At 38.3% G+C, this 16517-nt stretch overlaps 1 protein-coding gene across 1 annotated transcript in view; it reads right to left on the reverse strand.

Moving 5' to 3' along the window:
- The window catches only part of KNTC1 (kinetochore associated 1), a 70590-nt gene that overhangs the window by 13246 nt on the left and 40827 nt on the right, over positions 1-16517 (reverse strand). The window contains exons 37-52 of the mRNA XM_081251931.1: positions 15910-16048; positions 15379-15435; positions 14709-14872; positions 13214-13318; positions 12716-12844; positions 11976-12092; positions 11041-11150; positions 8539-8746; positions 7017-7106; positions 5585-5756; positions 5440-5498; positions 5082-5298; positions 4216-4289; positions 3178-3388; positions 2948-3057; positions 487-533 (exon numbers count right to left, since the gene is read on the reverse strand). Coding sequence (XP_081108057.1) covers positions 487-533; positions 2948-3057; positions 3178-3388; positions 4216-4289; positions 5082-5298; positions 5440-5498; positions 5585-5756; positions 7017-7106; positions 8539-8746; positions 11041-11150; positions 11976-12092; positions 12716-12844; positions 13214-13318; positions 14709-14872; positions 15379-15435; positions 15910-16048 — 2009 coding nt within the window. The remainder of the gene's footprint in view (positions 1-486; positions 534-2947; positions 3058-3177; positions 3389-4215; positions 4290-5081; positions 5299-5439; positions 5499-5584; positions 5757-7016; positions 7107-8538; positions 8747-11040; positions 11151-11975; positions 12093-12715; positions 12845-13213; positions 13319-14708; positions 14873-15378; positions 15436-15909; positions 16049-16517) is intronic.

Raw genomic sequence — 16517 nt, forward strand, 5'->3', positions numbered from 1 at the left:
TTACCACATTTTCTGATTGGAGCACAGATATAGTCTTCTCAAGAGAGCAAAAGCCACGACCAATCAGACTTAGCACAGTACGTAACACCAATGTGCCTTTCTAGGTCTCAGTCTTAGGTTAGAAGGGGAAAAAGAAATCCTGGTGGCCTATATCTGAACCAGCCTAGCTCCCCAGGGAGAGAGAACACACAGGGGTCTGGGGCCAGCGTCCCAGCTACAGAAGCGTTTTCCTTTGCTTGATGTACATTCTCTGCTAAAGGTGTTCTAGTAGGAACTCACTGAGGGTTCAGAAACTCTGGATCTTGGTTGTTTTTTATTTATTCCACTGGAGATACTTAACACACTCACAGCCATATATCAATGAACTGATTCTTCTCAGAGGTTCTGATCCAAGTTATACCAAGAAAGTCCAATGTCTAACATATTCATTGGTAAGGTTCCTACTAGGCAACAGGATGTAGACAAACATAAGTACAGGAAGAATACCTTCGCAGTGCTTCATCTTCCTGAAGTTCAAATAATTCCGATGGTGTCTTTGAAAAAGTGAAAAAAAAAAAGTTAAAAATTGAAGAAAGTTGGTTGACTGTATAAGCTTATGAAAGTCTATTAGATGAAAAGACCCAATATACAAAATTATATTTACAGGAGGAGGTGTAGCTCAGTGGTAGAGTGCACGCTGAGCATACATGAGGTCCTGGGTTCAACTCCCAGCACCTCTATGTTTGATGACACCAAAAAAAAAAGAAAAAAAAAAAAAAGATTTATAAAAAAATTTTTATTTACAGTCAGGGAATTACAGTGTGATTCATTACTTTATGAGAAGATTCTTGCTTTAAAAAATGGGTTTACTCACATTCATTCAGTCAACAAATATGTACTGAGCACTTACCATGCACCAGGCATTTGCCTGAGTGAATAAAACAAATATTCCTGTCCTCCTGGAGCTTACATTCATTGGGTAATTTTTTAAAAGAAAGGACTCCATGAATTTTATGAGTTACCCATTAATTCAGTATATATTTATGGGGACTTACAAAGAAATGCATTAGGTGCTATATGTATAAACACAGTTCCTGGTCTCAAGGGGCTTTCAGTTTAGTGCTCCAGATTTATGCGTAAATTAAAACATGTGAGTTTGAGTCAAACACAGATTCTACGTGGCCTGGATATGCTTCTAAGTCCTCTGTTTCCACTGATACACAGTCCTTGCTCTTGGTAAATACTCAAAAAATACTAGTTAAAGTGAATGCCAAGTAATATAAAAACCACTAGTTGAAAATCTAATGTCATGTTAGTTATACTATTTGTTTAAATATGGATTTTTTTCAAGGATATCTGCCTAGGTGGATAGAGGAATTATAGAATCTCCCTCATTAAATTCTGCTTGAAAACTCAGAAGAAACAATTCAGAAGATTCTGCATTTGGATTGCCGAATCCCATCATAAATTTAGATGTTAATATTATTTCAAAAACGGATGCTGTGTGTTCTCATATCTGAAGAGAACACATCACCTATAGAGTATTGCTGCTAAGAATCCATAACCTGAATCTAATCATGAGAAACATCAGTAAACCCAGAATGAGACATTTTATAAACCAAATGGCCTGCACCCTTCAAAAATGTCCAGGTCCCATCACAGATAAAATAGATTCAGGTAAGAATCATCAGTAGAGTCTAAATCAGGGCACATGTGTGGTGCAGGGGGGAATCTGAAGAACAGAATATTTCACTGTCTCAAAACATCTCCCCTAATAATTATAAAAGGAAACGTAGTAGTTATGTGGTACAGAAATGGACAACAGCATAACCAAGTTAGCTAAATTAACATCCCTATTAGGCCAAAGAGACATCGTGTGCCCCCAGATGTCAGACCCTGGGAAAGACACACCATCACTCAGGTAATATTCTATCCAAAATGCGTAACTCCAATCTTATCATGAGGATACAGACAAGCCCAAGCTGAGGGGCAAAATAACGGGCCTAAACTGTTCAAAAATGTCAGTGTCATGAAAGACAGAAAAGTTATGGAGCTGTTCTAGAGGAAAAGAGATTAGAGACATGACAAATAAATGCAACACATAATCCTGGATTAGATTCTGGTCCCAGAGGAGAAAACTGCTGTAAGGAACATTATTGGCACAACTGGTTAAATTGTAACATGGACCATAAATTCAGGTATACATACATACATATATGTATTTTATCAATATTGTATCAATATTAAATTATCTGATTTTGATAATTATACTGTGGTTAAGTAAAAGAAAATCCTTGTTCTTTGAACTACAAACTTAATTCTTAAGGGGTAAAGGGGCATGACACATGTAATTCACTCTCAAATGGTTCAGAAAAATGTTATGGGTAAATATATTACAGGAAGAGTGATGAAGCAGATGTGGCAAAATGTTAAAAGCTGATAGATCTGGGCGAAGGATATACAGGGAATTCCTTTATACTATTCTTGCAACTTTTCTGTACCTTTAAAATTATTTCAAAATAAAAAAATAAAATACATGAATCTGAGCCTAAGAATAGGCCACTTCTTTCATACAAGAATTCATCTGAAATTCATCTGAAATTAATTTGATTCATCAATTAAAAGGTAGAATGGGGCTTCCCTGGTGGCGCAGTGGTTGAGAGTCCGCCTGCCGATGCAGGGGATATGGGTTCGTGCCCCGGTCCGGGAGGATCCCACGTGCCGCAGAGCGGCTGGGCCCGTGAGCCATGGCCGCTGGGCCTGAGCGTCCGGAGCCTGTGCTCCGCAACGGGAGAGGCCACAACAGTGAGAGGCCCGCGTACCGCAAAAAAAAAAAAAGCTCGAATGTTCCTTCTTCTAACATTCCGTGCTCCTAATTAGAAGTCGTATCATTGCAAGACAAATAATTAGCCTTTGAGAAGACATCAGCTCATACTCAACAACAGACACTCTCAGAACAAGCACTTACTTCACCAGGTTTGGCAGACGGGCACAGCCATTTTTCCAACAACATGTCCCAGACTTTCTCCAAATTAATTTCATTGACTTCAGCTATTTCTTTGGCAGCCGTGTGAATATCTAAGATATTAAAGGTAAAGAATTAAAGAAAGAAAACCTCAGGTTTTCAATGCAAGATACCTGGGAATCAAAAGGATAGGTCTCCTTGGACAAAAAAGATAAAAAGGGTTTTGCCCTCACCAGGATAATCTTTGCCAGATGAATTCTGAATTCTTTGATTTATGCTGGGATGCTCGTACAGACTGACAATGAGATGTGCTGGTTTTCCGATCATTCTTAAATACTCTGCAGTGTTCAGCTTGTGGGCTATGAGCACAGCTTCCGTGCCTGATCGCCGGTACTGAATATGAAGCTTCTTCAATAGAGCTTCAGCTTTTTCACGTGTTTCATCCTTTTAAAAAATTCCAAGCAAAAAGAAACTCTTGTTTTCTAAATCGCAAGTGAGCCTAAGAATCCAGCTTTATCAGTCAAGTCCCTCCCTGCCTTAGTTACACCCTTAAGTATCTACACCAAGCCTCATCTTCTTTTTCCATTTCAGGCATCCAACCCTTGAAAACACCTATCACCGGGGCAGGATGAGAAGGGATGATAGGAGAGCACAGTTGAAATTAAAAAGAAAGCAGAGCGTGTGCCCCAGTGTTCATAGCTGCACTGCTTACAGTAGCCAAGATATGGAAGCAACCTAAGTGTCCATCGACAGACGAATGGGAAAAGAAGATGTGGTATATACATAGATATAAAGGAATATTACTCAGTCATGAGAAGGAATGAAATTTAGCCATGTGCAACAACATGGATAGACCTGTAGGGTATTATGCTTAGTGAAATAAGTCAGACAGAGAAAGACAAATACTCTATGTTACCACTTACATGTGGAATCCAAAAAATAAAACAAACGGATGTATATAACAAAACAGACTCACAGAGAAGAAACTAGTGGTTACCAGTGGGGAGAGGGAAGGACAGAGGGGCAACATAGGGGTAGGGGAATAAGAAGTACAAACGACTGTGTATAAAATAAGCAAGCTGCAAGGATATATTTTACAGCACATGGAGTACAGCCAATATTTTATAATAACTATAAATGAAGTATAATCTATAAAAATTTTGAATCACTATGTTGTACCCCTGAAACTAATATAATATTGTAACTCAGCTACCCTTTCATTTAAAAAAAAAAAAAAAAGAGGAGCCTTCAATCTTACAGTTCAGACACACCTGAGATGGGATATTCTGAAGCCACCTCTCAGCTAAATACAGGCAGAATTTCAAACTGGACATCTTGAAGGAACCTGGAGAGATAAAAGATCTATAAGCAAATTGTAGTCCTTTCAAGACAATGTATTTCAGTCAAATTAGCCAGTTTTTTAAAACAATGACAGGAAGCATACTCATAGTAAAAAACAATTTAAACAGGCCAGAGGATACAAAGTAGGAAGTACAAGTCCACAGAGGCCTTCAGTTTCTATTCCTATTCCCTAGATCCTTACATTCCTCCAGAAGTTTTCTGTGTGTATGTCTGTGTTTGTGTGTGTGTATGCACGCACATGTGCTCAAGCACATTAAAATGGGATAAGATCATACATGTAGTACAGTTTGCTGTTCTCACTTAATATATATCTTGGATATCTTTCCAAATCAACCACATAGAATTCCATTCTATGAATACACTATTTTTTAAACAGTTCCTGACAAATGAGCATTTAAAAAAATTAGTTATTTTCAACTTTTGTTACAACCAAAAACATGGCAATAAGTGCCTGTGTTTGTGTATTTTTTTGATCATGCAACAATGTCTAAGGATTCATTATTGAAAGTATGTATGATTGGATATGAGAAAGTATTAATCTATATTCAAGCTGAGCAATGCCTATGTCTCTGCGCCCTGGGCAAGCAGCATGGCGTCTTGCTTGGTTCCTCTTTAATGTACAGCAGTGCCGCAAGCGAGGAGAGGGGGCACATACATTTCTAAGCTATCATACTCTTTCTCCTTAAAGATAAGAAAAGTGTACATTTTTTTTACTACAAGTTCCAAAAACAACACAGCCGACCATTTGAAGCCCAATTAAAGGAAGAATCCATACCTTCTGGGACATCCTGGGCTAGACTGATGGCAATGGCTACAGCCCACTCTGGGTTAACGATAGATAACAAGTAGGATTCGATGGTTTGAGTGATCTTAGTTATCTCCTTGTTAATCAGTGTTGAGGATTTAGCTTGTGTTAACTGCAGGAGCTTAGGCTTCAGTTTTTTTTCAAAAACGTGTTTGGCTGTAGACACGTACAGAGTGTCCAAAGAGAACTTCAAAGAAAGGAAAAATTAAGGCTGACTTACATGCTCACCTTTAAAGGCTTTACATGAAAACAGCATAAAATCTTTCTACACAGGGTCTGAATGAATTACAGAATAAAGATACAACCTGTACGAATTTTAACCCATTACCTTCATTAACTTAGAAATTAAGAGCAATGTTGGGAAGGATTCTTCACTGAGCTCTGTAGCTAGAAAGGAAACAAAGATAGTATGATTTACCCAAGAAAAGGGTTTTGGCTATTCAGTACAATTCATAAGAAGTTAATGAACATACAGAGAATTTTCCAGAAGCTCTGTGCTGTGCCGAAGAATATTAGGTGAAAAGGCAGTCTAGTTTGGGCAGCTGACGGCAAAGTTATTACGTGCTCCAACATATACTGATATTCTAGGTCCACTGGAGGAGAAATTCTCCTGTATGACTTCAAATGTTTCAGAAGACTCAATGCCTACATTAAAATAAAAAAGTATTTTCCTGTGAGATTAAACCAATCATTAAGTGTTTTAAAATCATCTAATTCTATACTATCATAGGGTTCCATTCCTGGGACAGTCTAATATTCATAAAGATGATCAAAACCTTTCATAGTTTTACCTTCAAAACTATTATGCTATTCTTCTAAACCATAACTTTTGTGATCACTAAAGAAATTATACTAGGAGAAACCAGCGGAAACCTGTTGTTGGTGGGATGTTTTATAAACCAGAGTTTGGAAGTTCTCTACTCTCTTCAAATAGTTTTAGATATATCTCAAAAATACTTGATTTCACTTTAAATACATAGGCAGTAGATCTAAAATTAATCCTCTATATTCTCTCTTAAGTTTACATCTTATTATTTTTTATTTTATTTTTTTTTTGGTATGTGGGCCTCTCCCTGATGTGGCCTCTCCCGCTGCGGAGCACAGGCTCCGGGCGCGCAGGCTCAGCAGCCATGGCTCACGGGCCCAGCCGCTCCGCAGCATGTGGGATCTTCCCGGACCGGGGCACGAACCCGTGTCCCCTGCATCGGCAGGCAGACTCTCAACCACTGCGCCACCAGGGAAGCCCTACATCTTATATTTTGGGGGCTTGTACAACTTTTTTTTTTTTGGCCGTGCCACACGACTTGCACGTGGGCAATCTTAATTCCCTGATGAGGGATTGAACCCAGGCCCTCGGCAATGAAAGAGACACATCCTAACCACTGGACCGCCAGGGAAGTCCCCGGGGCTTATATAACTTTTTGAATCAACCCATTTTCTTTTAATTTTCAAAATCCAATTTAAAAATATATGTAAGCTCCTATGACCATATTTGTAAAACACTACGAAGTTATTGAATACTGAAATAGAATTTAGTCCAGGACCTACCTACAAATATAGAAAGCTAAATCTGACTCTGGGTCTTACATGCTTTGATTTTTTTTTTTTTTTTGCCAGACGACAAATATTTTTGCCTTAATTCTTCTAAATCAGTCTTTTAGTGACTTTGTACTCTTGGCCAGATTTAAATTGCCTCAGTAGAGCAAAAACTGGATTAAGATAAAACATGGAGAGCACAAAAACTCTTTTTACTTCTGAATCCCGTTTAAAGAAAAGGAAATAGAGTAAAAACTACAGTTTAAAGGGAGCTCAGAGGACAGTCCAGAAAGACACTAGATAACAGTAATTTTTTAAAATGGTCCAAATAAAAACATAATTTTTAAATCTATAATATATTTGTTATACCTGATTAATATTAATGTTGGTTATCTTTTCATCAGCTCTTTCTATGACTTTCAGGACGACTTCAATCATCTCATAGTCATAGGGATCCAACTGTATAAAAACAAAAATACGTCAAAACTGGAGAAGACGTTGCCAGGCTGGTTAATGGTTTTATGCAGTTATATTCATCAGCAGAGATTATAAATATAACAGCTCAGTGCACTACAATATTAAGTTAGATTATTCTTTAAAAAATGAACATTTTCTCATCTCTAAAATTAACTATTACAATAAACATACATCTTTAGAACATCTCAAAAGCTGTTTTTTAAGAAACCTGTACGAGGCAATGTCATTTCAATACAGAGAAATGTTCTTGAGGTACTAAAAACCTAGAAAGATAAACATATTAAAATTTTATAAGATTTTTTAAATTATTTATTTATTTATTTATTTTTGGCTGTGTTGGGTCTTCGTTGCTGTGCGCGGGCTTTCTCTAGTTGTGGCGAGTGGGGGCTACTCTTCGTTGCGGTGCGGGGGCTTCTCATCATGGTGGTTTCACTTGTTGCAGAGCATGGGCTCTAGGCATGCAGGCTTCAGTGGTTGTGGCACGCGGACGCAGAAGTTGTGGCTCGTGGGCTCTAGAGCACAGGCTCAGTAGTTGTGGTGCACGGGCTTAGTTGCTCTGCGACATGTGGGATCTTCCCAGACCAGGGCTTGAACCCGTGTCTCCAGCATTGGCAGGCAGATTCTTAACCACTGCACCACCAGGGAAGTTCAAATAATTTTATAAGTTTTTAAATTAAAATTCTTTCTTCCATTTATGATGGGAAAATTAGAATAGGAGAAATTTGACCTTTTCTTGGAAATGACATAACTAAAAGTGTGGGCCTCCAAGCAAAACCTTTTCAAAGGATTTCATTCTAGCTATAACCATATACTAAGATACAAGAACTAGCTGGGTAGCATCTATATATGCTTATAAAAAGAAAGGAAATATTCTCTTTGTTCTGTTTCTGCCCACACACCATTACTTTTTTTTTTTTTTTTTTTGCGGTACGCAGGCCTCTCACTGTTGTGGCCTCTCCCGTTGCGGAGCACAGGCTCCGGACGCGCAGGCTCAGTGGCCATGGCTCACGGGCCCAGCCGCACCGCGGCACGTGGGATTTTCCCGGACCGGGGCATGAACCCGTGGTCCCCTGCATCGGCAGGCAGACTCTCAACCACTGCGCCACCAGGAAAGCCTGGAAATTTCACTTTTTGATTTATATCTTTCTCTCTAGTTTGATCTTTTTCAAAGAATGTATGCTATTTTTAAAAATCTGGGGAAAAAGGGCTATTTTTATTTTGGAGGAAAAAAAGACAGGAAACGTGCTGTATTAAAGTATAATAAAAATACAGAAATCTAAAATTTTTTGAAAATTAATAGTTTACAAAAAATATAGGACTTACATTTTCAATTTGTTACTATAGATATCTGATTAATTAAGGGTAGGAGGGATGCTTGAAATGACCCAGTGCATTCATTTCACCATTCATCTACCTTATGCAGTATTCCACTAAGACTGATGACCAAATCTTTTGTGCTTGTCAGTAAAGGAACCATTTCGATGGCTTTGGTCAGGAGTTTGGAACGCTGCTGCTTTGTGGATTCCATGCTTGCGTCTCCCTGGCTCTGGCTGGCATTAGTGTTGTGGAGGAGTGTTTCAATGAACAGCTGAAGAGCTGCATCCGAGTCCAACTGAAACGTGCTGAAATAAGTATTCAATTACACATGAATGTCCCAAAATGCATGCATTTCTACACAGAGTTTCTCACAGAAAACTTAGGTATGAGCTCCCACCACTGAAATCTAACCCTTCCATTGTCAAGTGTCATAACCAGACCATCTACTTGTTTTCAAATTTAATTCTTGATTTTAAAAATATCAGATATTTTTGGTGGGCATATGAACTGGCATAATCTTGGAGGGAAATTTGTAATAAAGTTGAAAATATATATTTATGTCCTTTAATAGAGAAATTCCACTTTCATACACTTCACAAAAGTAGCAAAGATACACATATAGGATGTCCTGTAACAACTGCTTGTCATATTTAAAAATTGGAAACAAATACTCATCAGTAGGGGGCTGGTTAAAAAACTTATTCAAAGGAATACCATAGGATTCAACAGATATGAGGAAAAGCTATATGTCCTAATCTGAGAAGACATTATTTTGTTAAGTGAAGGATACATGCTACAAGATAATGTACAATTCTGTTTTTCATAAACTTTAAAAAATGCATGTTAGTAAATGCATAAGGAAAAAAAAAAGAACAATATAGGCCAAACTCTTAACAGTGATTATCCCTGACGGGTGGAATTATGTGGGACTTTGATTTTAATATGTTCCATCTGAATTAGAAAAAGTAGTACATTTAAAAATTAAGAATCCGGTTAGTATAGACAAATCAACAACTGAAATGCACTCTAAGCCCTATTAATAAGATAGGGATAGTTTAATCTGTTATACAGAATAACTGAAATGTCAAGAAGACCTTTACATACAATAATTTTAAAGTCATTCCCTGAAATTGTAAAGGTCATCTAAATTTATTCAGTGGGACTGCCTGAGGCAAGACAGTCACTATCACACAAGTAAAAATCAGCAATGCCATGTAAGCACAACGATTGTGAAATGAGCCTGACATAATTATAGCTATTTAAATTTCAGAAAAGGGGTCACGCCATCAAACAACAGACAAAAATCTACCAGGAGTTCAAATTAATAAAGAAGAGGGAGTATGCGTACCTCATTCTGGATTTGTAGCACTCCAAACTGAAGAATGGCATAGTTTTGTTATATCAGAGTGCAGGTAAGTCACAGCTAGTTAGAGCTATGAGCAGCCTATGGTCCCTGACTTGCAGGTTCAGGACGGTGACAGCCAGGGACATTACTCCCCACCATCCACAAGGACAAAGAACTAGATCCCTGTCTGGTGAGGAAATGCACTAAGCAGCCTCATTATCAAGAACTGAGATTCCACCCATCTGTCACAAACTGGATAAGGATTACAGCACTCTTGGTATTTTAGAAGCGGTACTTATTATCTGACCTTGAGCAGGGCACCTAATATGGGTTTGTTTTCTCATACATAAATTGGTTATAATATACAATAAAAAGTAAACGTGATGATGTGTGGGAAACCACTTTGAAACTAATAATGGGCCAGCAAATTTAATATCTAAATTTATCAGATTAAAAACAACAGAGATATAAATTACAAATCATTTGATCCTCCTCATCACAGTAAGCTGTACCTATAAATAACATTTAGTCTTAGTTTTTTAAAGTTATTTAAAAAAAAATTCTCCCTAAATCATACTTTTCACCAATTTTTAATTTAAGATCAACTTGCCCCTAACTTGACATGATTTAGAGGTTTACTTGCTCAGAATATTCCCAAACTTCCCTTATCATGTGAATCGTCTGGAGCTCCTATTAAAACCAGTTTCCTGGGCCTCAGCCCAGACCTGCCGAGTCAGAACCAATATAGAGGGATCCAGGAATCTGTATTTTTTTTTTTTTTTTTTTTTCTTTTTCTTTTTGCGGTATGCGGGCCTCTCACTGTTGTGGCCTCTCCCATTGCGGAGCACAGGCTCCGGACGCACAGGCCCAGCGGCCATGGCTCACGGGCCCAGCCGCTCCGCGGCACATGGGATCCTCCCAGACCGGGGCACGAACCCGCATCCCCTGCATCGGCAGGCGGACTCTCAACCACTGCGCCACCAGGGAGGCCCCAGGAATCTGTATTTTTAATCAAGTACCCCGCGTGATGCTTATCATGAGGCAAGCTGAGGAAACACCAAAGAGTGAACTAAAAAGGTGATATCGTAAGAGAATTTAACCTGGTTCGGACTTACTCAGTTTGGGGTTGAGCAAAAGAAAACATCAGAGGTCATGGGCCACATGTAATAATCACTGTTATCACTGTGTTCTCACATTAGCATTACCAGTTTGTTAAGCTAACAGCAAAAATACCAATGAAATTTAAAGAATTACCTGCAATATTCCAGAATGAGGCTTGTATCCATATCTATATTCTCCACAAGAGCTTTAATGAGGTCTTTCTTGGTGAGAAAATGTTGCCTAAAAACTGGCTGGAAAGAAATCTAGAAATAAAAAGAGCAAAACAGAAACCCTGCTAAACTGAAATGTATCAGACTAAGGGCACTGTTGTGACCTGCCCTTTTACTATCCATTTTTTTAGAGAAACATTTTTCTATAGCTCCTTCAACTTTTATTTTTATCATACTACCCAACGCGACCATCACTCTGAAATTTCACGTGTATTTGGCTAGAGGTCCAAAATCTCTCTTAGTCACACTAACCCCTGGCTCTTCAGTAAAGTTTGGTAGTTAGCAACAAACAGTTTCATTACTGCATAGGAACGAGGCTTCGAAACATATACCATTTCTACAATGGTTACATTCCCGATAAGTCAACTATTTGCAAATAAAATAAAATGTTTTACATTCATAGTAAAGAAAACAGGATTTTGTTGGTTTGTTTTTGCAAAGTGAAAAATAAGGGCCACTTACTTCTCCCTAGTAGGAGTTGCTGAAGCTTAGTACGATGTATATACATTTTAATATTATCTTTAAACAAATAGCACACAAAAAAGTATGAGGCTAAAGCGTAGGCCTGGAATACCTTAAATGTTAATTAATACTAGATACATTCCTATAATGAGAAGGCTAAGCAGATGAAATGTCAAGCCTCTTCTAATTTCTTTAAAAATATAGCAAAAAGAAAATGAGGCAAAAGGTCCTTATTTCTTTGAAAGCACCAATGCGTGTAATAACTAACTAAAACTTACAAGTCGGTTTATATACAACCTCTCCAAAAGTAAAGGATAATGAGTTCTTTGTTTTAAATTTTCCAACAGGGTAATTATCAGAATGGATGAAACTTCATGGCACTTGACGAATACTCACACCAAGTTTACCAAGACGAATACCCCACCGGGAATCAGTACAGAGTTCACAGAACTTAAGCTCCATTTCTATTTCTTGATAGAGACTGGCCAGCTGAGAGCCCACCAGAGATATTGCCTAAAAAATTAAAATTGAATTAAAATTGAATTGCAAATAGAAAATGTTCTAATACCTTTTATACGAAACCCAACAATAAAAACCATAGTCTTTCTTTATGATAACAGCTGGAATGTTACATGTTGCTTCATACACCGTCATTACTTATATAATACTTAGGTAATTCGGCTTTTAGTGTGACGCCATAAATTTAGTCTGGATTTCTTTCATAAGAAAAGGCCAAATTTGAGCTATCCTGCACGTAAAATGCCCACAAAAGGCAAATTTTGAAACAAACAATATCAAAGACAAGTTTTGCATCCGTTAAACTTGTCCTACAAAGAAGAACTGGCTCATGGGTCTAAGGTTTCCAGTACACTAGAGTAAGCATAAGCAGTGAGGTTCTCTGGCTGAATACAGATTTAAGAAATAAAAAATGTAATCCTCTGGGTTGAGCAATGCTTAGGACCTGCATATACATTCACTGGTGTGTTGTCAGTTAAGGAAAAGCTGGTAGAAACCATGTGTATTAGCTTGACGTTTCTTTTGCTAAATCTTTAAGATCTGGTGGCAAAGCCAATTTTACTTCTTCCCCTAAATCTTCAATATTGCAAGAACTGAAGGTGTGCTTCCTTAGGTCGTACCAATATTTTGTCGTAATTCTGCCATGCTTTATCTATGAGCTTCCATATATTTTCAAAGACTTCTTTTTGTGGTAAGAGAGTGCAGTACCCCAATGCCAAGTTGAGGTCCACCAGGCGACAATTAAATACCTGTGGGAAGAAAGCATCCAGAGAAGCAAATTCCTCACAATCAAAACAGAATTCAGTCTCTAAAGGCTGATTTGTCACTAAATTTAGTTTTAGGCCCTACGAAAGAACAAGCATTTCATGAAAAGTTATTTATAGCAAAATAGTTCCAACTTGTTTGCTTAGTTTTAATATCTTTTATCACTATTATAAATTTAAGGAAAGAAACTCTAACAAGTTCTATATGACAGAGAACCCATACCTTCTCTGTATTACTTCTTTTCAAGTCCCCAAAATCCCCTCCCCCTCCTCACTCTTATCCTCACTGAAAAATCAGAAGCAAGCAGGAGAGAGAGAGAGAGAAAGAGGAGCTTACCACAAACGAATACTCACTTTGTACAAAAGTGTTGCGGCATTTCCCCTGATAAACATAACGGCTTTCTCTTTCAATTCCATAACAACATGCTTGGATTTAACTAATGTGGCCTCTCCACACAACTTTTAGAAAAGAAAAAAAGAATCCTCAGGTCCACGTCTATGCATAGTTTTGAAAACTTTTCTTAAATATTAAGGAACTTTGAAAATTCAGCATTATATGCAAAAAGTATTGTCATTTAATCTATAATGACAGAAAGCTGGGGCTTGCAGAGGAATTGACTGGGAAAGGGCAAAAAGGAACCTTATAAAATACTCTGTACCTTGATTATGGTGTTGGTGACAAGGTGAATACATTGGTTGATATACTTAAAATATGTGCATTTTAATTTTGAAAGCTATACTTCAATAGAGCTGATTTTTTAAAATATTGGCATTTAGTAAATATGAATAGGGTAGTAGAAATGAATACAAAACCAGCTTCATCAGCAAGTTATCAACAGATAGTTTGTCTTCTAGAATCTTTTTAATGATGCCGTCAGGTAATAATTATAATTTGGGCCACAGTAAAACAAATAGCAGATCGATAGTTTTGACCCAATGTGGTCACTGGGCTTGGAGTAAGAGGACTTAACACTGCAACCAAAAGCCTCAGATTATTTACTTTACCTCCCTGAATCTGAGTTTCTTAGTTTACAAAGTGGAGTCTCTCAGGTTTGTCATAAAGATTAGGTATGAAAATGTGTGCAAGGGCTTCCCTGGTGGTGCAGTGGTTAAGAATCCGCCTGCCAATGCAGGGGACATGGGTTCGAGCCCTGGTCCGGGAAGATCCCACATGCCATGGAGCAACTAAGCCCGTGCGCCACAACTACTGAGCGTGCGCTCTAGAGCTCGTGTGCCACAACTACTGAGCCCACATGCCACAACTACTGAAGACTGTGCACCTAGAGCCTATGCTCCACAACAAGAGAAGCCACCACAATGAGAAGCCCGCGCACCGCAACAAAGAGTAGCCCACACACAGCAACGAAGACCCAACGCAGCCAAAAATAAAGAAATAAAATAAAATAAAATAAAATAAATTAATTAAAAATTAAAAAAAAAAGAAAATGTGTGCAAGCACCTTGAACTATACCTGACTTTGTAGATGTTCAACAGACGTGTCCTAAATCTGACAAATTATCAATTTCCTTACTACAAAGCCAAATAGGAAAATGTGAGTTCCAAATTCCTTTGTTTGGCAGTGCTTTTTTTTTTTTTTGCGGTACGCGGGCCTCTCACTGTTGTGGCCTTTCCCGTTGAGGAGCACAGGCTCCGGATGTGCAGGCTCAGCGGCCACGGCTCACGGGCCCAGCCGCTCCACGGCATGTGGGATCTTCCCAGACTGGGGCACGAACCCGTGTCCCCTGCACCAGCAGGCGGACTCTCAACCACTGCGCCACCAGGGAAGCCCTGGCAGTGCTTTTGTATCTGTATTTGCGCAAAGTGAGAGTAGTTGTTCTCGAAACTGTACCTTGTCACTCAAACTGGCATTCATGAAGTTTGACACAGAGTGCTGAAGACAGGTACCAAATGAACCAACTACAAATTTTAGGGCCAGCTCCCACTGGCTAGATTCCTGAAGGTTCTGAAGCAAGGCAGAGATGGAATTGATAATAGGTAACATAAGGCTGTCTCCTGTGAAATGATAAAAAGTATTTTACTCGAGTACAAGTATTTTAATATTTAGATTTTTTTAAAACAAAGAAAGACCGTATTTGGCAATTGTTTTCAGGGACGGTCTACTTCTTCAATGCAGGTAATGGTCATAGAATTGATTCCCAAAGTTAGTAAATAGAAGAGTTAACATGAGGCTTGATCTAAACCAGAAAATAGCTAGGTACATGGATACTGAGGTACTTCGATTGTAACTTGCCTATTTTGAGATGCTTAAATCATTAGCTGAAGAAAACCATTTCTCTACTAGGAAGACCAAATTTATGAACAGATTCATAAAAGTTAACACTATAAGCCAAATGATCCATTTTCCCGACAGTTTGGAAGAGTAATAATGTAACAGTAATAATTAAGAAACTATATTAAGGACATTACATCAGATTCATATTCAGAATTTCAAGAAATTTCTATGTTGGCCTATCTACAAAATTGTAATTCAATGGTTATACGTTTCTGATGTCAAGTACCTTCACTGATGGAGCAGTATGGTAAACTTGTAGAATCGAAGGGATATCTCTTGCTTTCTACAAAAGAGAATAAATTCAATAACAATAAGTAAAATAACTCTCTTTTAGAGCACACAGTCCCAGAGATACTTCAATACTGCGCTCTTATCAAATAATGTTCTAAAGCAACCTGTTACTTAGAAAAAACCAAAACCTTTACAGGTCTGGATGTACAGATAAGTGTACATCCAGACCAAGACGCAGAACACTACTAGCATCCAGAAGCCACCCCCTTGCCCGCTTCCAGTCTACCCTCCAAGGGTAAACACTACCCTGATTTCCAACAGCATGGCCTCCTTATAGCCCATCCTTGTACTTTACATAAATGAAATCATACAATACATATTCTTTTGTTCCTCACTTCATTTGTTCAGCATTACGCCTACAAGATTCATCCATGTTACTATGTGTAGTTCCAGTTCCAAACCTCTACCATTTAAACTTGCATGAAGCAGAAATACACAGAAAAGAGATGACACAAATGAAATTTACCAGCCAGAGGCACAAGTGATGAAATCAATTCATAGATGACAGGGAGCACCATCTGTGACTCGAGAACTATCCCATCTTCACTGAAGAAGTCACAGTAAGACCACTCCTCATATGGATCTTTATGAGTTCCAAAAGCAGTCTAAATATCAAATCATACAGAAAAGACACAGATAAGGACACTCCAGAACACAAATTCCTTCTTCACCAAGCAGAATCCAGAATCAGATCTATCAGAGCCAAACACAATGTTGATAGTCAAATACAACCATGTAGTCTGTTTCTTCTGGTCTATGGCTTAAAATAATGTCGCTTTAAATTAAATTATTACTCAGGGAATTCCCTGGTGGTCCACTGGTTAGGATTTGGCACTTTCACTGCAGGGGACAGGTTCGATCCCTGGTAGGGGAAGATCCTGCAAGCCACATGGCCAAAAAAACCCCAAACTGTTACTCTGGACAATGTCCAGAGATGCCTTGTTTGAGGCCCAATGTTTCGAAAGATAGTGCAAATTAAAGCCAATAAATGTGACTAGAAAAGAGAAGTGGTCTCATGCCCTTAAGTAGTTCTCTGGTCTAGAGTAAGAAAATATGAGAGGTAGATTCAGTATT

This window comes from Mesoplodon bidens (genome assembly GCF_964165515.1).
Source record: "Mesoplodon bidens genome assembly, chromosome: 13".
NCBI lineage: Eukaryota > Metazoa > Chordata > Mammalia > Artiodactyla > Ziphiidae > Mesoplodon > Mesoplodon bidens.